This window comes from Hirundo rustica, chromosome 19, assembly GCF_015227805.2.
Source record: "Hirundo rustica isolate bHirRus1 chromosome 19, bHirRus1.pri.v3, whole genome shotgun sequence".
Lineage (NCBI taxonomy): Eukaryota > Metazoa > Chordata > Aves > Passeriformes > Hirundinidae > Hirundo > Hirundo rustica.
In genome coordinates, this window is record NC_053468.1 from 299,620 (window position 1) to 321,164 (window position 21,545).

The window sequence follows — 21,545 nt, forward strand, 5'->3', positions numbered from 1 at the left end:
GGACCTGCTCCACCAGTAGCCAGAGCTGAGACCTGACCCCACGGTGGCACTGGAGCCCCACAGAAAATGCTCACACGTCCTGGGCAAAGCACGCAGCAGTCTGCGCCCTTCAGAGAGCAGTGCACGCTTAGAGCCAGCTTTCCTGGGCCACAAAGGACAGGACCAGAAAAAGAACCCTGCACCGGGTGGGAGCTGCCACGAATGGAGGGCAGCAAGCAGAGCTGTGCCAGCATCCCCATCCCAGCACTCTCCCCCACGCGTTACAGCATTCACCAGAGAGCCCCGGAAGAAATCTGTTACCTTCCCGGCATCATCCCCCACCTGCATCGGCCGCGCAGCCAGACCTCCTCCCGGGCACCCAGCAAGAGCGGCTGAGCGCCAGCCCGGCCATCCCTGCCCTGCCCCACACCTCCCTTTGTTAATGTTTCCTCAAGCCAGAGGCACGGCAGGACAGATGTCTTGTTGTTTCAAAGGGTGGCTCCCCCGGGAGGCACAGCGCCCGAAACGGGCTGGGCAGGGAGGTTTGCAGGGGACAGGCAGGAGCCCGCTGGGATGCACAGCCCGGGATGTAAAACCTCGCTACGGGATGTCCGGCCCCACACAGCCTCTGCCTCGTGCTGGCAACAGAGCCACGCAGCACGGTGCTGGGGAGGGTACTGCGAGGAAAGCAGCGCCGGGACTCAGCACCGTGCCTGGCATCACGGAGGTGTCAGCGGGCATGGGCCTGACCCCGCGGAGGGAGGCAGGGATGGCGTCGGAGCGGGCTGCCGGCCGAACTCCAGAAACCGCCCACTGCTGCTTCTCTGGGAACAGCCCTGATCCGTGCAGGCACTGCGTTGGAAGCGCTGCTCCCCTCCAACCTGGCTTTCCCAAAGCGGGGCCTCGGCGCGGCCCCTCGCTCTCACCTTCATGGTCGGCGGGGCCGTGAGCGGCGGGGACAGCGGCCGCTCCGGGGCGGTCACATCCGCGCTGTTCAGCAGCTCCTGTTTCCTGGAAAACCAAACACAGGCATGTCATCTCCCCCCGCCCGAGCCAGCGCACGAGGCCGGAGATAAGGGTTATCTCCCTTGGCAAAGCCGTGGTGTGCAGCTGCTTCTACAGTAATATCTAGAATCTGAGAAAAAAAACCCAGCGGCCAGTGTGAGAAGGTGATAGAAGTCAGCAGAAGAGCCCGTGCCCAGGGTGCGCTGCGGGTCCTCACGTGCGGTGGTGGTGCAGGGACAGCAGGGCTGGGTTCCTGTGACAGCCCATCCCCACGGCTTCCCTCCCTCTGGCACCCTCCCCAGCAGGGCAGGACGTGCGGCGGAGCAGCCTTCTGGCAGCAAAGGAGGCTCCGTGACACCCAGCAACACCCCAGTGCGGGTCTGGAGGGACCCAACCGAGGGCCCCGCTGCCAACACGGAGCCAAGAAGTACCAAGAGCCACCGTGAAGGTGCAGGATCCCAGAAAGCAGAAAGCGGAAAGCAACCCCTGTGCCACGGAGCTGCCAAGACAGCACCCCACAAAAGTCCCCCGAGCTTTGGAAAAGTATGGCCTCAGCCCTCCCCTGAACAAAATTCCCACCCCTCTCGCCCGGCAGTTTCCGGGCAGGCAGCCACGCCATCACGCAGCGGCGCTGCCAGATGCTCCTCCGGGAGTCAGAAAAATCTGAGATTTAATTTAGTTTCCTCTTGTCCCTGCCAGGTTAGTCCTGCAGAAACCGGGCCAAAATGTCCAACTGTTTATCTCGGCGTAAGGAGGTTTGGTTCCCATGGCAGCGCCCCGGGATGGCTCGCACAGCGCCGCGCTCCCGGGAACGGGCACCGACGCCCGCCGGGGCCTCCAAAACGCACGGCTCCTGCCGCAGGGTGCAGCCCTGCCCTCTGCAAACGCTGCCCTCATCACCAGCCCCACCACCCCGGGCCCTGCCCTCCCACCCAGCGCGCCCCCTGCTCCCGAGCCCCAGCGGGTGCGGTGCCCATCGCCGGGCGGTCACGGGAAGCGCGGAGCCGGTGGTCCCTCCTCAGCAGGGCCCTGCGCCACCGCGATGCCAGGGGATGAAGCGGGGAGGCACAAAGGAGGCAGCGGGGACGCTGCAGGGATGCTGGGAAGACAAAGTGGGACCAGCAGCATCATCCTACTCACAGCCAGGGGAGTCACGGGCTGTGCCAGCAACACGGACTTGGCCAGAGGCGCTGGGGGAAATACCCATTGCATTGCGTCCAAATGTGAATCCAGACCGAGAACTGATGTTTCACATCACATCAAACCAAAACAAATCTCCTTTCTCTCTTTTTCATACCAGAGCAGGTTAAATTTACATCGTTACACCTCATTTGAGCTCCTGGCATCTTCCACTTTTTCAATGCAAGAAATTAATTGGAGCAATGTGGGGTAACAGCGGAATTCCTGTCCTGCCCACCCAGACTGTTTATCAAGCTCCTTCCCTCTCTGCTCTCCACAACCTCTCCACGTCTCTACTGCTGGAAAATGCCGAGGATGACAGATTTTCCTTGTTTGCTCTTTGACTTTCTAGGACACTAAAGCGCAGCCTGATCTGGAGCAAACCACTCATCCTCTGCTCTCCTTGCTTTGAACCCTGAGCTCTGCCTGATTGCGCTCAGCTGCGCAGCGGCCTCAAAGGCATAAAACAGATACGACTTTGAAAAGATTAAAGTTACAGGGATGCGCACAAATAATTTGATTTGATCTGGGATTTGTAGTGGGTTGCCATAGCATCATGGTCTAAGTATTATAAAATCACCCAACTCAACAACATGTTCCTCTGTCACATGCTGGCTGCTTCTTGGGGGCCAAACTGCTGGAACTGCTCCTGCAGTTCCGGGAGAGCAAAACAAGCCCATCCCCAACGACTGCTCGGAGCGGGCCTGTGCGCCGTGATCTGTCACGGTAAAGTCCAACCACGGACGCCCGTGATTCAGCCCGCCATCAGCGCTGGGGTCAAGGGCCGGCGGCCCATTTCCCAAACTGATTGCACTCGGGATGACAAATGGATCAGGAGGGAGATTAGCACGTCTTTGCCTGTGCACCGGGGTGCAGCCCTCAGGGGTCCCCCTGAAGCTCACAGCAGCCCCGCACGGTGACCCAGTCCCCAGCTGACGCTGAGAGCGAGGCTCTGCAAGGCCTGAAGCACGGCAGGGGTGGCAGGTGCCCAGGCCAGCGAGGATGGGCGCTGGGGACGCCGGGCAGCTCCCTGGCACCACAGCATCAAGTACGTAACCAAAGGTCACAGGGCTGTGTTTGCTCCCTGAGGGGCACCTGGCACGTACCAGGGCCCTCTGCCTGCCCCTAATGCCCACGGGTCCACCAGCCAGGCACCAGCTCACAGGATGCGCCAGAGCATCCTCCGGAGCCACGCGGCCGGACACCAGCCTCTCCAGAAGGAAACATGGGCATCACTTCTGTAATTCTATTTCTTTGTTTGTCTTATTAGGCAAATTAGGAGAGAAGGAAAAGAGAGAATTAGAATCCTGCATACTTAGTAAATCTAATTAAGGAAATACCTTAATGCGGTTATGGCAGGGCCGGCTGCAGGGTTTCCAAACGGAGACCAAGATCACCCCAGCTATCCCAGCCCCCTCCTGGAACCGTGCTTGGAGGGGACCCGTTGCCAGCTCCCAGGGAGGCAAAGCCCACCTGCCAAGGGCTGCTCTCCTGCCTCCTTCCAAAAGGGCACAAAATGGGGATTTTTCTCCCCATTTTGGGGGAAACCATGGGCACTGGTGAGCTCCCAACACAGCAAGGGCAGATGAAGTCTTTCTCTTTAAAGCATCCCTGATCACACTCCTAAAACACCTTCAAATTAATATCCTGTATTTGGTAAACCCCACAGACATTGTGAAATTCTGATCAAGAAGTCCTGTTCAGCACAGAGCCAAGGCTGCCTGGGCCCCTGGAGTGTTCCCATCCAGACCCTAATCCCGAGTGCACACTTCTCTGTCTCAAGCTAAACCTAATAAAAAACCCCAAATGCATCCCACCTCCTCATTTTGTCCATCTGATTTATTTCCCAGACAGGCTCTAAATCAACACGGGACATTTAGATAAATCACAGGTGGGGAGGGGAGATGTCAGCGTTACCTGACATCGTGAAATGCTCCACACGTGGTTGGCTCTACCTCTGTCAAGATGTGCAGATGAGACGGGAGCATCCCGGGCTACCCACACACCTACGCTTAACTCCACACATCAAACCTGGCCTAAGGAGCCACCAAACTCCTGCAGCAACAAGTTCTGCCTGTCAGATGCCTCATCCTTGAGAAGGTCAGCAATGACTCTCCTGTAAATTAACAGCCTCTATTTTTGGACTCATCATTTTTTATCCTTGATGGGCATCACCTTGCCAGCGGCTCCCTTTTTAGTTTGTTTAATATTCCATGCCTGGTCTCTTAAGTTTTCCAGGGGGACTGTGCTTCCATTCCCCTTCCCATCCTCCCCCTGCCCGGGCTCAGCCCTGCCCACAGTGGTGGGAGCAGGGCACAGGCTGCTCGTCCTCCCTCCAGGGGGGCTCCTCTCTGTCCCCCACACAGCTGGGACCGACCCCTGGCTCCGGGACACAAGCACCTACTGTCACACCAGGCAGAGCAGCAGTGGCCTGGAGCCCTTGCCAGCTGCTCACAAATTGCAAAAAAAAAAACCTCGACCAAAACTCTGGGTTTTTTGCAACACAGACAAGGGCACCTTGCTGTGAGTTTACACCTGGAAATCTGCAGTGAGTGCCTGAATGAAGAACCTTGCCCTGACTTTGAGCAGCTCTCCACCCAATCCCTGGATGCCAGGCAGGCAAGATCTCGCTGCATCATCACTCATCTCAGGGAGGACATCAGCAGAGGACATGCACTGCTGCAGGCTCCCACTGATGTCAGACAGTTGTGGGGCTCCAGAATGCCCCCAGACGTGGGGTCCAGCCCAGGCACTCAGTGCTGCAGAGCTGCCAGACCCTTGGGGAGAGCCCCTCCCATGCAACATCTTCCCTAGAGACTGATTTACCTTGTTATGTCCTGGCTCAGCCTAGCCCTATTCAGCAGTGTTGCCTTCTCACATTGAAGCCTGAGAGTCAGCAAAAAAAAAAAAAAAAAAAAAAAAAAAAAAAAAAAAAAAAAAAAAAAAAAAAAAAAAAAAAAAAAAGGTGCAGCATTTTCTCATCTACGTTTCTTGCAATAAATTACGTATTTGCAAACTGCCAGCCTGCACCTGCACACACACAGTGTCCCCAGTACCCTGTTGTTGGAGCGGGACTGCAGCCCTGCTCAGAGAAAGGTGACATTTAACTGCCAGGGCTTGGCTTTAATTGCCCCTCCAAAGAGTGAATAAACAGCGTTGAACAGTTCAGAGCGCCCTGCACTCGAGCAGGCAGGATCCCTGCTGCCTGCGCCGGCCGTGGGGTCCCTGCTGCACCACACCTTGCCCGTCCTGCTGGGGAGGGGGGACAGCGAGCAGCTGACTCCTGCTTTCCCTGCACCTCCACAGACACTGGAATCCTTCCAGCTGGCCAAGGGCTTCCCACTGGGCCGGGACAGGACAGGACAGCGAGGCTCGATATGCAAGTATGGTGAAAAGAAGTTTTTATCTTTTACAAAATGTGCTGCCTACTCTCCCCTTGCAGGAACAGAGAAAGTGGCAATTTCCTGCAGATCTGGGTAAATCAGCCAAGGCACTTGCAGACGTTTTCAGACCAGAAGGCTCGTCTGATCCTATTCCTGCCAAACCCGAGCCAGGAGCCTCGGGCAGCCGTTTCTGAGCTGATTCAATAATTTGCAAATTGCAGAGAACAGCTCCCAGAAACCTCTGTCTCCAAACGCCGTGGTACTGATGCCAAAGGGCAAGGGAAGGCTGTGAGTGGAAAGTGCCCCACAACAGGGCACCACCCACCAGCTCTCCACTGCGAGAGGACAGCCGCCAGAGCGTCACCTCGCTTGCATGTGGGATAGTCAGGAAAATTCAGTTAGGTATAACTACAGTTACAAATCCCAGGCTTTCAGAGGAAAACAGGACCAAGGAGGAGCCCCCAGCAGCAGCCACCCCCCAGAACTCCCTGCGGCTCCCCTCCAGCTCAGGCGTGCAGGGGAGGCACAGGTGAGAAGCCTGCAGGTGCAGGGGCAGGTACGCATCACCCAGCTCTGCCAGGGGAGCCTGGGGTGTTGCTGCACTTTGCTGGGTTGCTAACAAGGAAGGGACACGGGCCACCACAGACTCTGCAGCTGCCACCGATCCTGCCAGGCTTGCATATGGCTCATGGAAAGCAAAATTCAATTGCAAATGCAGAACAAAGACCGAATGTAGGAGGGGAAAAAAGCAAATAGGAGCAGGTGGAGGAACAGAGTCCCTTTGACGATGCTGCTACCAGTCCCTTCCTTTTCCTGCAGATTATGTCACTTTGATGGCCCTGACAGCTTGCATAAGATGAAACAACGATCGTAAAGCGCTGCTTGAATTCTTGCAATCACTCCCATGGAAGCTCCTCAGTCCATGGCAGACAGAAAAAACCTCCTCAGGGTCTTGTTCTCCCCTTGAGATGTCTGTGTGACTCTTGTTGTACTCAGTAAACCCCACAGCAAGAGGCGCACTGATACGTTTTGTGCACAACGTGATGCTGGGAAAAAAAACAAAAAGGAAAACCAGACTCACACATCACGGGGCAGATTCCTGTGCAAGTTCAGAGCCAGGTTTTTTCTAAGCACTCCAGTGTCATGCTGAGCTCATTCATAGAAACCTGGTACCTGGGGGAAAGACAACTCTTTGGCAAAGTCTTGCTTGGTGTGACTGGTAAAGCACTCCCTGCCCTTGAGGCAAACGCAGGATTAGCCAATGAGTTTCAGTGGGTGCAACATCCAGAGGCTCCTTTGGGCCCCACCAGCGTCACTCTGCACTCATCCCCACACACGGGGGTAGGAGAGCTGGAGAAGAGACTTCCAGCCCCTCCAACACCTGCCAGCTGGTAGCTGAAGCCCTTGGTACAAGGGCAGTGCTATGGCTAGAATGGGCCTGGACTAAACAGGACAAAACCCAGGGAGCAACATCAGGGGCAGGAACAGTCAAACCCACCAGGGAGCCCCCGAGCAGTCCCCACACCCTGCATTCCAGCCCGGAGTGTGGTACGGGGGCCAGCCTCGGGTGAGCAGCCATTACTGCTGCTCATTCAGGAGTTGGTTTTTTTCCTGCGGGTTGGTTTTTTCCAGCTGTTCTGCTCTGATGATCTACTTAATAGCCCAGCCAGGGAGAAGAAAATAGCCCAAAACAGCAAGTGACACAGGAACTGTCCAGGAATGCCAATGTTCAGCGCATCACTGAAATCCTGCTCACCACGGCACCAGCTGTCCAAGGCAAAGTCCCTGTGCCAGCAGCACTGAGAAATGGGGTACCAACCCTGCAATCCACAACCAGTGGCAGACAAAAAGCTTCATCCTCTGTTGCCTCACTCTGATTTTTCATGCTTATAGATTAGGGAGCGGGAGAATATTTTGCAATAACTGTTCCAAACAATCTATTCTTCGCTCATTTCAGTTTGGTACCAATTCACAAATTGAACCAAGAAAAAAGAAAGAAACAAAACACCCTCAGTCTGCAGCAGTGCCCACGTTGCTTCCTCCCTGAACCAGAGATACACACACCGTGGGGTTCGGGTGCATATTTCTAACTATTTTTAACACCGAAGTTGCCAGAGCAGCAGAGTCCTGGAGGAGAAAACTCCCTGCCCGGGGCAGCCCGCAGAGATCAGCGCGGGGTCAATCTCTGAGGCCAACAGCAACTCCCGCGCGGAGCGGGGGGAGCGGCGCCCTGGGAGCAGATGCCAGCTCGCACAGCCCTGCAAACAGGCCATTTCCTAGGGCGCAAAGTTGAGCACCAAGTACAGCCCATGGTTTCGGCGATGAAAGATGAAACCATTTGTCAGCTGTTCCCGGCGCAGACAAAGCTGCGGAGCCGAGTTGCGATCCGCCTGCACGGGAGCCCGAGGGGGCCCCGAGGACCTCGCCGGTCCTCCCGGGAGTGCGGCAGCAGCAGCGGGTGTCGGGGCTCCCCTGGCGCGGGAGTGCGGCCCCGCACGCACACGCCGGTACCGACACCGGCCCCGAGCGGCCGCGGCGATCCCGGCGCCCGGCTCCCGGCACCGCCGCCGGCGCGCAGCGCGCACCGCGAGCGGGTCACGGTTATCCCGGTGCCGGCCGCTCGGTCCCCGGCAGCGCGCAACGCCCGCGGGTCGCGGTTATCCCGGCGCCCGTTCTCCGGCTCCCGGTACCGGCCGCCGGCACCCCCCGCCCGGCCATCCCATCCGCCGGCCCCGCGTCCCCCCGCAGCCCCCCGGGCTCTGCCCGGCCGACGGTACCGAGCGCTCCCCGGCTCCCCGCGGCGTCACCTTCTCTCGCTGCTCTGCCGGGAGCGGTGCAGGAGCCCGATCAGCACCACGGCCGCCCGCACCCCCGCGCGCCGGGACCGCGTCCTGCCGCCCGCCCGGGACATCGCCGCTGCCGCCGCCGACCGAGCGCCGGCACCGGCGGGGGCGGCGGCGCGTCCACGGCCGCGACCGCCCCCGCCCCGCGCCGCCCCGCGCGCGCCCCGCGCCGCCGGTAACGAGCGCGGGGCCGGTAACGGAGCCCCACGGCGGCGGCAGCGGGATGACGGCAGCTCTGCCCCCCTTCCCCTCGGGCCGGGGGACGCGGGTGTGCCCGCAGACCCTCCGGCACCCCCGGGCCGGCCCCGCGGGCGGGCGGGGCTCTGAGCGCGTCACGGGCCCGGGGACCCGACTGTCCCCGGCACAGCCTCGGGTCACCCCGGCACGGCGGCTTCCCCGCCCGCCACAGCCCGGCCTCCTTAAGGGGCGAAGTGCCAGCGCAGCCCCTTCAACCACACAGAGCGAGGACTCGCTCCTGCCCCACGGACGGGCTCCTCGCCGCAGCAAACCCCCGCAGGACCCCTTGGTGGTCCCAGCCTGGCCCTGCCATCCCTCTGCAGGGGCCGAGCATCCCTCCCCCCTGAGCTCAGGCTGCAGCAGCAAGACAGCACGGGGCTCGAGCCTGTCCCTCACACCGGGAGCTGACACACAGCTCCCTCCGGGAAATGAATTCTTTTTTTTTATTAAGTAAACTGTAAATTATCTACTTCTCACCTCAGCACCTTTCCCTGGAAATCCTTGTTGCCGTGGTGATAAAACACCCGGGTCCCTCTGCCCCCCATTATCTCACCTTTCTCTTCTGCCAGTTTAATTTTCACTGGAATTAGACACAGAACAAGCTACAGCACTTAGGGCAACTTCCTAGTCGGCGTGATGAAAGCCCCATCCCTGCTGCCAGCAGCTGTGGGATCGTACGTGACAACATCCATCCAGCACAGGACGGGACACCAGCACCTGCCCAAAGCCTGCTGGTTCCCCGTACCCCTGCAGCCACTAGGAACAGTCGAAACAATCCTCCTGCATCTGGTCCAGCCCTGAGCCCTGGGTGGGTTTAACCAGCCTGGCCTTACAGCAGGGAGGGCAGAACCTCTCTGGCAGCCACAGTTATTCCCCTGGGCCAGCTGCTCCAAGTGTCACAGCCGGGCCAGGGGCCTGGGGGGGCCCTGCCACAAACAGGAATCTCTTGAGGGGCACACACGGCTGCAGGCAACCACATCCACCATCCATTCAAGCTGGACCTGAGCAACTCCCAGGGAATGAGAAAGGCCCGCTGCTCCCCACCCACAGAGCAAGAGCCCAGTGTGGAACAGGAGCTGCCTGGAAACCCCCAGCTGGGGCAGTCAATCATTAACAGTGCATGGGGCTCCCCTGGCAAAGTCTATAACAAATGTGTTTGCTCAGGAGAAACAGCTTGCAGAGGCCACAGACCACATCTGGCAGGGAGCCGCTGCTCCTGCTGCCTCGTCCTGCCTGTCACACTCCCGCTGCACCCACCTCCCCTGCCTGGCACCCTCTTATCTACCACCCTTAAGGAGATCGACATAACCTCAGTTCTGGCCTTCTCTATCTAAAGGTTTCAGCAGAGTCTCTAATCAGATGGATTCTTTAAATGCAACAAAACAAACCCCCTATCATTGCCATAATCTCTTTCTGTATCCGACTGTAAGCCAGATAAAAACAGGCGCGATGTTATTTTTGTCAACACACCACATGAATTCACCCCAGATGAACCAGATAGCGTTTCAGTGTCACCACAGCACCCACCCTGTGCACATGGAGCACTCTAAGACCCAAACTTAACCCCAAGATCAGTATTTTTGTATTTCACCAGATCTGGACGTCCCTGCGGAGACTGAGGCAGCAGCAATTCCAGCAGACAAGTGTCAAGGTACCCACTTCCCCACAGGAAACAGTCCAACTTATTCTCCAAAAATTCCAAAATGCATTTCTATCTCCTCAGAACAACATCAGATGGTGCCAAACTCTGAATGGTGGTGAGAGAACATAAGTAGGTAAGAGGAATGGGTCCTGCTAAACCTGGGTGCTTCCTGCACCGCCAAGCCTTTCAGTAAAGTTTTTTGTGGATCAAAGATCTCTTCCTGCAGAAAATAGCTGTTCTGCTTTCCTTCGGGCTGAACCTATCAGTATGACAAACTTCTCAGTCATAGAAAAAAAACAAGGAAAAATAAGAAATTAGATCCTATTTCTTTGCCAAATTACACCAGTTCTCAAATTAGTTTCCAGTTAATGGAGGGGGAGGAGTTAATTTTAAATCTTTTAGCTCTCACATTAAACAGGCAGATTCGAATTTCATTGAGTCTCCCTCTCTGGAGACATTTTCCACATCTCCCCTCCCCTTTTCCAGACAAGTTAAGTATTAATCTCCTCTTGGTTTATGCTGAAGTGGCTTTTTATGGTATTGATTTTTAAAGATGTTCAATTCTCTCCTCTTTGGAAATAGACAAACTTGGAGCAGAACCTCAGTCGGGTTCCCTCTCCACCCAAACATGGCTCAGCCCGCAATGGCAGTAATTGCATCTGGACCCATTGCAGCTGATCTGTAATTCATAGGCTGAGGTGGTGATAGATGGTGAGGGGCTGAGGTGGGCTGGGGGTCCCTAGGAGGGCTGGAAGCTCACACGGGTAAAAGGAACCAGGACCTCCTGCTCCACAGGACATCACCTCCGGCTGTGACAGACCCTGCAGAACCTGCCCTGCATTTCTTAGGTTCTGCCATCTGGAAACCTCTCCAGGACCGACCAGGGCAGGATGACAGGGATTCCTAGGAAGGCACACAAGGTGGCAGGGCTGGTGCATCTGAAAGTTCCTGCCCTGCCTGTCTTCCCCATGCCTCGCTCCCTCCAGCTCCATCCAACCTCCCGTTCCTGCCGTGACGCCACCAAAGCATCCATCACCTTCTGAATGTTTGCAATAGGGATGCCCTGTCGGGGCCAGCACCCCCAGATGATCTCCAGACGTCCCAAACGACATCTCCTAAGACAGAATGCTGCAGTTCAAGGACTCCAAGTCTCCATCCTTCCTTTAAAACTTCAGTGTGACCCCTTCAGCCACTAAATTACCTCCAGTGTAAGCAGTTGCCCCGGTTTTATGAAGAAATAAATATCTCTCGAAAAATGCCCTGACATTTTCTTCAGAGAAAGCAGTTTGGCAGTGAACTAGGAAGCCTGAGGGGCTGGAGGGAGTGCAGGACAGGTCAGGACAATTACACACCATGATTAACACATCACCTGGCAGCTGTCTGGATGCTCTGCTGAGAAAGAAAGATCTGAAAACATCAGACTAGGACAAGATTGAGCCCTTTATCCCTAGAAATACAGATTCTGCTGTGAATAAATGACACTATTAATATTATTATGAAGCCATTAATTTATGTAATAACTTTGGCTTTTGGACAGATGCTGCTGTGAGATGCCATGCGCAGGGGACGCAGCCCCCTGCTCGCACCTGAGCTGCAGCCACAGCTGAGCCCAGCTCTGGTGACTCAGGGCTTCTCCAGCGGGAGCTGCAGCGCTGCCTCATCACAGTGCAGGACAGTCCGTGTCACCCCTGTGCCTCCCTGGGCAGGAGACATTCCTGGTCCCCTCGCTCCCGAGGGACAGTGTCAGAAATACACGAGCTGTGCCAGGCACTTGCCACAGCCGGGCTGGAGGCACGGCCAGCCCATCCCTGCGGCACCGTGCCTGAGCTGCAGGGGCTGGGCCCGGAGACCTGCCCGGGGCCCTTCCCCACCCCCTTGGGACCCTTCCCCACTGCCCCAGGCACTCACCCTGAGCCCCTCTGGGCACTGCCTCCCACCTGAGCACAGGCACCCGCGCTGCCCAGGCGGGAGAGCTGCGCCGGCACCGAGGACTGGGAGCCAGAGAGGAACAAAAGGAGACAATGCAACACGGCCCCAAACCCAAAAATAGTAACTGTTTCCCTGCAAAGGAGCAGCCACATCCCAATTTCCCTGGCATGGCAGAAACGGATTTGGGAGCTTGCAAACGAGGGAGAAAGCGATTATAGTGTTTCAATCGGTGCTGCAGGAGGAGGATAAGAGGGCATCCACTTTTAGAGAAGTATCACAAGAAATGGAGCTTTAGATTACATTACATCCAGCCCCAAGTAATCTGATTAGAAATTTATTTTATGGCTGCAGTTAGAAAGACATGAAGGAAATCCCAGGAAAGCAGAGAGCCAGCTCCTCCACGCAGGCAATGAGAGACAGAGCACCGTGAGCTTATCTCCCCAGAAATGGTGTGATGCCACCAGCCACCCCGACACCTGGCCAAGTCTGAGAGATGGGATGGATGTGTGCCAAGGCATGGGGCAGCCCCAGCTCTCCACACACACATTGGCAAGGGCCCCCACACAGCAGTGCCCCAGCCTGAGAGCTCCCTGTGCCCTGGCACTGTGGCTCCTGTACAGAGGAGCAGGGTTGAAGTGCAAGAAAGGAGAAATTTACCTGCTGAGCTCAAGGAGGAGCACACAGGCAGCTGGCTTGCCCTGTCCAGAGCCCACCCCTGTGACAAGTGCAGTCAAACATCAACCTTCTGCCTGGCCTGTGGCCAAGCAGGGTCCATGAGCATCCATCTCCCCAGCACAATTTCCAGCCCTCCCAAGCAGTAGGTGAGAAGAGTGCTCCAAGCCACAAGGAAAGAACAAAAATGAAAGAACTCTCACTTTCAGGTGGGTCAGGCAGGCCTTGTCACCCTCCCCTGGGCAGAGGGGATGCTGAGGAGCACAGCTAAGGAAGGTGCTGGGAGCAGCTCCTCCCTGTGCGCCCCAGGCTGCCCCTGCCCGAGGGCACACAGTCTCCAGAACATCCCAGTGAAGCAGCTCCTGGCTGCAGCGTGAGCAGGCGATGCCAAGCACTGTGTGTGCCAGACACACTCAACCAGACCAGCTCCAAAGGGGTGAGACCTGAGCCGCAGTCAGGCCAAGAGCTTTAAGAAAGCCACCAAAGAGCAGTGACCCAGGAGCATCCGTGACAGGAGCCTGAACACTGACCATGCCATCAACACATGAATGCATGAGTGGGCGGTTTTCCAAGATTCATTTATCAAGGAACAAAGCAAGCTGTGGGTACAAGGAGTCTCTTGTACACCTCTCCCATCCATTGTGTGCCATTTGGCCTTGAGCCAAACGCTATCCTGTGATTGAGACAGCCCAGTGAGTCACCTTTGGGGTCCTCCTGCCCAGCAGCCTGGCTGTGTGGTGGCACTTGGGGGTAGCATCAGCTGCAGCACTGTTGACACAGAATGAGGTAGTCATGGCCACGACAGCAGCGCAATTACATGGAAATTCTATTCCTGATAATTTGGGGTATTTCTCCGTGTGAACACAGGCCTCCTGAAGAGATGAGCTCCAAGATTTCAGCATCCAATTAAATTAGATCAAATCAGCAGAGGAAATTAGTCTTTACAGCATGAGCAGATCCTCTGAATTTTACTAGCAAATCAGTGAGCTAAATGTCACCATTCATCAGTAACATCACTAATAAAGCCAGAATTGGGACGTACAGCTGCTAACATGCACCACTTGCCCAACACTTCCAGCACCACCAGTACCCCGCTCAGGCTCTGGTCATTCCTCCGCTTCCCAGACAGAGCAAAGACCATCCCTGAAGCCATTATGCCATTCAATCACCACTGGAATCCAGCTGGGAAGCTCAGGATTAGGCCCAAACTTTGACCTCAGTGGAGCAATGCCCTTCCTGAGGATGCTGCAAGGGCAGTGGGAGGAGGTGGTGGGCAGCGAGGGGGTCGTGGAGCAGTCCCAGTGGCAGCAGGAGCAGCAGCGCCTGTGCCCCAGCGACTCCTCTGGAGATGACACCGTCTCAATTACCCACCTCCCTCGCAAGCTTTGTTTGATATGAAAGCATTAAAAGACATATAATTTGTGGAGCTAAAACACAGGTATTATCTCTGACACATCCATACTACAGGGAACGTTCTGAAGTCAATCACATCCAGGGGTTTCTGCTGCTTCACAGATTTTTCCTTGCCTCTTGCTCCAAATAAGAAAAGATGGAAAATGAAGCCGTTTTTAGCTGCAGACCCACCATCTTCCTCTTCAAATCACCTCACACTGTGCAACCTCATCAATGATTGGGAACAAGAGAGCCAGATCAGCTTATCAGGGCTTTGGAAAGTGGACTCTGCATTCTAAAGTGGAAAGGATTAACACTATATTGTTGCAGGAGAAAGGAGCTGTCATGGTCCCTGGTGTGACACCAGTAACGTTTGAGAGGAACGAGACAGGACAGTGCCTGAAAGGACTGACCTTTGAGCCTTCACGGAGACTCAGAATATAGCTCTGACCTATTCAAGTACCTGTCAAGCCTCTACATGTCTCTTCTGGGTGGGAGCCTGAGATGAGCCATGTTTTCACAACAGGCTTTGGAAGATGCGAGGTCCTTGGATATCGCATGGGTCACTGAGAGCATTGCAAGCCCCACTGGAAATAAAATAGCAGAGGTGGAGAGGGCCGTTTCCACCCTTTGCAGCACCAAGCCTTCCCATGGCACGGGAAGGACCATGGGCCCTGGGGCTCGCCAGCGCCAGGACACCAGGACCCTGCCAACTCACAGGAAAAGCAACAGCCGGCGGGAGCGGTACAGTAATTAACAAAATTATCATCAGGAACAAACCACAGGCTTTGGCAGAACGCCTGCACTGCCACGCCAGCACTGCCTACCCCGCTCTGGGCTCCTTGGCTTAGCAGAGATGGGGCTCTCAGGGTCCCCAAATCACACCCACCCTGGCGGCGAGTGGGCACAGGGCCAGGGCTGAGGGGAGCCCAGTGGGCACATGTCCACGGCCAAGGGGAGCCCAGCGGGCACCCCGAGCGGGGCAGGAGCCCTGCAAACCCTGCCCGGGTGACCTCTGTGACTCCTGCAGGCAGGAGGTGATCCCGCAGGCAGATGGTGCCTCAGTCACCACAGCCATCACGGCTCCCTCCGCCCATCACGACAATATTTGCTCTCAGAAGGTGGCTGCTCTCCGAGCAACCGCCCTCCGACTGCAAACAGCTCCCAGCCTGACAGGCTATAAATATGGCAGGAGGAAAAACCAGCACAGTTTATTAGTTCTGAGACAGAGCTAAAAATAGACCCACGTGGGGCTGCTCAGTCCTCTGGGCAGATGTAATTGTGGATAATCTAGCTTTAAATATGAGAAGGCTGTCTGACAGCAACAACAACATTTTAACATATGGATGGGGCGGCGCTCACGGGAACGCGCCAGCGTCACCGCGGAGCGGCGCTTGCTCCGCCGGATCCCAACCCGCCTCTCCTGTCCCATGGCCGGGCTTGCTGCAGGAATAATCCCGCACATAAACCCGAATACCTACAGCAAGCCCTCAGAGGAAAGCATAGAGGCAAATACCGAGGGGGAGCATCAGCGGAGCTGTGCCAGCACCCATTCCCCCGGCCTGAAATTTTATATAGCTAAGGCTTACCAGATTAAACACTCCGAAACACTCCAAGTCCTCAGAGCTGACAGCACCTTCCTCCTCCTGTGAAAGCTTCCTCTGGCCCAGGCAGGCTGTGAGACGAGCTGGGGGGATGCTGTGTGGGTGCAGGGCTGGGTGTGGGCAGGCAGCCAGGGCGATAACTGCCCTTCCACGAAGAGGGAAGCGCTCCCGCCTGCCTGCCAGAGATAGCAGGGAGACGTTGGGACTGGCTGGATTTTGTAAATCTCCCACCAGTCCTCGGGCCCACGGGGAAGGACAGAGCATGGCCCTGCCACCGTCCCAGCAAGCAACTCAAGCAGCTGAGAGCGAGCAGGGACAGCGGCAGCAGCAGAGATCTGTCACCACCCCTGGGCACACACCTGCAGCTCCCTGGCACTGCAAGGGGCTTCCTCCCAGCAGGAGCCCAGCACAGACCTGCTGCCAGCACAAGGACTCGTTGTGCCTGGCATGCCATGCCCGTGACTCTCCCAGCTGCCAGGACCCTGCACTCTGCTGGGTGCACAATTAACAGACATCCAGCACTGACCCACTGAGAGACTCAGCCTGGCCTCGTTCTGCCCCTCCAGCCCAGCACTGGTTTTAACTGAGTTTAAAGTTTTCTGCAAGTCCAGAGCATTCCTTGCACCCTGGCCCTGCATGCTCAGTCCTTCCCCAGGCACCCTGGCAGAAAGGGGTCACTGCCAGGCTCCAGAACTGGGATATCCATCCAGGGCATGTTGGGGGTCACTGCTGGGGTTTGCACTGGGCTGGCTCCACGCCCAGCAGCAGTGGAGAGGAGCAGTTCCAAAGCAATGGAGATAGAAGCCTCCCTGTGTGCTGCAGCTGGCTGCTTTGCAGTAGTTCTGACAGCATTTCCTTTGCATGTGCTTCTCCGGCTAAATATAATTGCAAAACATACATTTACATGCAATTATCCATTTATGAAGTGCTAATAAGTCAAAGGAATTTACTTAGATGCAATCTGCTCACCAGACCTTGTCCTCACAGGACCCAAGCACAATCCTCCAAGATCAGTGCAAAAGTCAGTGCAGCCACCTCCAAGACGCTAAATCATTCCCACGTCTTCCCATTAACTCAGTTCCAGCCCATCAAACATTAAAGAGCCTCAAGCCTGGACAGCTCTTTTTATGGAGGTCGAGTAAATCTTTCATCTCTTCCCACCTTCATCCTCCTGCTGCCATCGGCAGAGGAGCATCACATGCTCTTTCATGTGAGCTCTGACTGCACACACTGACTGCCAGTAAATGCTGTACATGGCTCCTCCATTCCACAGAGACATGATTATTTTGGTGCTATTTTTGCTTTATAAGGCTAAAAGAAGAGGTGACTCTGCCTGAAGGAGGGGATTTTTTTACTGATTTTTTTGTTTAACACTCTGTGGTTTCTCAGTAAATGCCATCGATACCAATGAGCAAATAACCAGAGCACAAAGGCTGAGGAGCTGTCAGCGGGGCTGGTGAATCCCCCGTGGGACATCCCTCTATCAGTTTGTTCCACAGAGGAGGAAGGGCCCCACGAGTCCCCCATCCCACTTTTCCACCTCCAGCATCCCCAGTACAAGGACTTTACAAGGCCAAGGGGGCTCAGGGGTCTCTGCCTGCTTTCCTGGGGACCCCTGCACTTGCTGGACTGCTGTGAGAGGCAAACAAACCCACCTGGCTGGCTCACCTGGCCAGAGCTGCTGTTTGACATGCTGTTTGACAGCCTTTGCAGGCTGATGTTTTCCTCCGGGTGACCTTCCCACTTGGGAAGCAGCTTAGCTGCCATCTGGCTCAGGTGATCCCTTCCCGACAGCACAACCTGACCTCAAACATCCTGTGTCTGACCAGGACTGCATGGAGCCCCCAGGAGAACCAAGGGGACCCCAGGAACCTGGAGACACTTGCAGCTCCCTACAGAGACTTCATGTGACACAATAAAACACCAACACCAAGCCAAGGCTGGGGAGCTGCCTCTGGACACCAATCCCCTTTGCCAGCTGCTCCAAGCTCTTTCCCCTGGAGTGGGTAAGGAATAAAAAAAATGCAGAAAAGTAGGAATCACGCTGGAATTGGTCTAAACCAAACCACAGGGTCTGCACATGCCAAATCCCACTTACTGCCCAAGGGTCTCAGTCTCCATCCCACAGTTCCTGGGGCCGGCCCCAGTCCCAGCAGCTCTCAACAGCTCCAGCACCGAGCACAGCAGCACTAGGGCCTGCTTCCACCCTTTCACCCCAAGAACAGTGAGCAGAGTACCCCCAAGCCCTCTCCCGGACTCTTCATCCCCCACAGACTGCCTTTGGGCAGGAGCATATCTCACTCCCCAGAGCAGCCCCACGGCAGCCAGAGGCTCAGCTTCCTCCTGCCGCAGGACTGTGGGTTCCAGAGCCAGGGCTGGCCCACGGCCAGGACATTCAAACGCGAGTGGTGGGACCGGGCACACCAGCTCCTGGCTGGGCGCCCACGCTCTCAGGTCCCTCTGCCCGGCAGGCACGGGCACGGCACAGCTCCCTGGGGCAGAGCCAGACCCAAGCTCTCCCGAGCTTCCCGGGCGTTGCACGGGGGCCGAGCTGCGCGGCAGCGGCTGCCCGGGAATGCTCGAGCCCTGAGCCGCACCTCCCCTGCCCACCCGCAGCCCGCCAGCGGAGGGATCAGCTGAGCCCTGATGATGCCAGGGCCCCCACCCATCGCCTGTCCCGACACTCCCACTCCGCAGCGCCCACTCGCGCTCTCCAGCCCCGCAGACACATCCACGGTTACCATAGGAACTGATGAAACCCGAACTGAAGCAGAGAACGGAGAGACGGGCAGGGGGAAAACTGCTTCGATGCCCCAGCGCCACCCGCGTGGGTGAGTTTATCCTGACTCCGTGGGCGAGTTTGTCCCTCTGCGGGACAGGCAGGGCTGGCCCTGCACGGCTCAGCCCTCCCGCTGCCGTGCTCCGTCCCTCCAACCCCGCTCCGTGCGCCGGGGCCGCCCCGGGGTTCTGCGAGCCAGCGTGGGTATCTGCAGCAGCACGAGGCTCCCTGAGATGCTCCAGGGCATGCGGGAAGCAGCTCAGATTTTCCCTAATAACTTATCCAGGGAAAGAAAACTTCCGATGCCTGGTGCCTCTGTGCCACGGGTCAAACCAGGACACTCCAACGGAGGCTGCAGCAGTAACAAGAGGGCGCTAAAAACCCAGAAGTTCGGGTTTATAATATTTTCATAATTTTAAAAGCTTTTACAAATACAAAATGTATTTGGGCTGAGCCCCAATTACAGAACCACTTAATTAAGCAGCCTACCCACAGACCAGAAGCACCACGGGGCTGTGGGAAGCATTAGCTGCAAACAGCAGTGGATATTCATCAAGAGCTCCAGGGAAACTCCTTCCTTCGGCCAGGGCAGGAGAGAGAGAGAAACGTGGTCCCGGCCCCTCACCCTGCCCAGGCAGGAGCATGGCAGCGTGCCCACAGCCCTGGCACAGCATTCCAAGCACGGCATTAGCGGCCTGGCACGGGGCAGAGAGGAGGGTGCAGGGGGGTTCTGCTGCAGAACTGCTGCAACAGCCTCAGAAAAAAATCAGGGCACAGTGTACAGCAGAGTACAGGGAGCAGCTCAGTCCTTCTCAGCTTCAAGGGAAAAGGAAAGGCTGCAGAGAATTCCCTCCACTCCCCAAAGTGACAAACATCGACTTCTCCTTAGTTCAGCACAACCCGAGCAATGAGCGCAGCACCAGCGACTCTGCTGTGCCATTTACAGCGGGCATTTGCCGGCTCGCTCAGACAGCAGCTCCCCCAGGCTTCCCAGATACTTTTCCATTAATGAATAATTTGCACAATGATTATAGAGGGAAACCGCATGAGCCATCACCCTATGCATTGCCTGGAGCCCAGGGGAGGCTTGGCCACAGCATTTCCTATCATCACAGGCTGAAGCTGATAGCGCTGGAGCTGCACGTGTGCTCACAGTGGGGAGCCCCGGAGCCGGGGAGCTTATCCGGAATTCAGGAGATGCACTACAGCGGGAGGGAAGGGATCAGTACCCAGGACGTGCGGCCAGGAGGACAAAGCTGGTGGGAACAGGAGGCAGGTCCCAGACAGCCACGAGCAGAGAGCATCGGTGCCACCACTCCCACACCTTCTCACCTCTTCCCCACCATCTGAGGACATATCCCAGCAGGCATGATGACCTCACACCACTCACTCCATCACAGCACAGGACCTGGCCCAGCAACCATCTCACCAGTGCCGCACAACCCACACCACCCACCAGTGTCCAGCAAGTCTGTGGCAATTCCAAGATGGACCCACCAAGCAACACTGCCCATCCACAGACCCTCCTGGTCACCAGAAGCATCTCCACCCCTTCCAGAGCAGTGCCCAGAGCCCCTCAGTAGCACAGGAGAGGAGCTGGGGCGCAGGCACCCACTGCTCCACCTCAGCACCTCTCCAGACTGAAAAACAAAATACAATACCTCCAGACTTCACTGGATTTTCACCCAGAAGCTCAGCGCCAGCCTGACCTGCTGATCCCCAGCCCCATCACCCCCGAGGCAGAGCTGGTGCCCTGTGGGCTGCCCCACGCACACCTCAGCCCACTGATCACACAGCGATCACATCACCGTATTTGTTGTGATCTCCCAGCGCCTGACTCACTTTAGGCTTTCAGGAGAACAGACCGTGGGACACGCACGAACGCATGTCCTGGAGTGGGCGGACATGGCTGGACTCCACTGCACCAGCTGGAGCCCAGCTCCCAGAAAAGCATCCTGCACACACCGAGCCAGCTCCCAGCACCACACATCCCACGGGAAATCACTGCGCGAGGGAAGAGCCAAGGTACTCACTTGATCTTCAGGCTGGCCAGCATTGTCTTGTCGATCCTGGGGAGAGAGCAGAGGAGGGAGTTACTGCAGGCACAGGGGCTCCAGATGTAGCTGGGAGGGGGTTGGGCGCTGGGGGCCACTGCCAAACACGACCTCAGCACCTCCTTTGGAGGTGCCAGCGCTCCGGCTGACACAATGATCCTCACAGAATTACTTCTTTGGAAAACAAAATCGACCAAGATTTAACCCAAAATGAAGCCTTGGCAGCAAGAAAGAAAATAATCCCCCTCGTTCTTTCTTGGGAAAACAGAACTGCTGCCTCCCCATCTGGAATGCCAGCGGTGAGCTGGGCAGCAGAGGAGGGCATGGCCTGTGTCCCAGCTCTCTCCAAAGCACAGCTGCCACAAACCACGTATTTACAGATAATGGACCTGTGACAGCCCTGCCGGGCTTGGGAGATCCCACCAAGCCCCACAAATTGCAACCCGGCCCCAGGCAGACAAAACACAGAGCAGCCCCACCGCCCCCAGCCCTAGCTGGCTCATGTGGGACTGGGAGTCCCAGTTGCTTCACTCATTTCCCTGGCACTGGTAATGAGTGTTCATCTCCTCAGAATCATGGTGGTTACAGTCATATTAATATTAATTAATGCAAATCATAATAATGTCTCAAAATGCAAAACAATGTCTTTTGGCAGTCACTGAAAATGCTCTGTTATCTGCCACATGGAATCAGTTCCACATCTCAAAAAAAGACCAAACACAAAATAACACCCCCAACTCCCTCTTGCTTTGCACTGTGATCACAGAGGACACGGCGTGGCCACAGAAATACAGCCTCACCCCACTTGCAGCTTTACCTTCTCCACGCCCACGCTGGGCTCCACTGT

The 21,545-nt window shown here is 56.5% G+C and overlaps 1 protein-coding gene across 9 annotated transcripts in view; it reads right to left on the reverse strand.

The window, feature by feature from the left end:
- Positions 1–21,545, reverse strand: part of RAP1GAP2 (RAP1 GTPase activating protein 2) — a 56,472-nt gene that overhangs the window by 18,047 nt on the left and 16,880 nt on the right. For 6 of the 9 annotated variants that reach the window (XM_040082334.2, XM_040082333.2, XM_040082331.2 and 3 more), the window contains 2 exons: positions 20,678–20,713; positions 906–990 (listed from right to left, as the gene is read on the reverse strand). In XM_040082334.2, coding sequence (XP_039938268.1) covers positions 906–990; positions 20,678–20,700 — 108 coding nt within the window. In that variant the 5' untranslated portion in view covers positions 20,701–20,713. Of the gene's footprint in view, positions 1–905; positions 991–8,353; positions 8,458–20,677; positions 20,714–21,545 lie in introns of those variants that run through there. The other 3 variants (XM_058422993.1, XM_058422992.1, XM_040082330.2) reach the window with 2 other exon arrangements.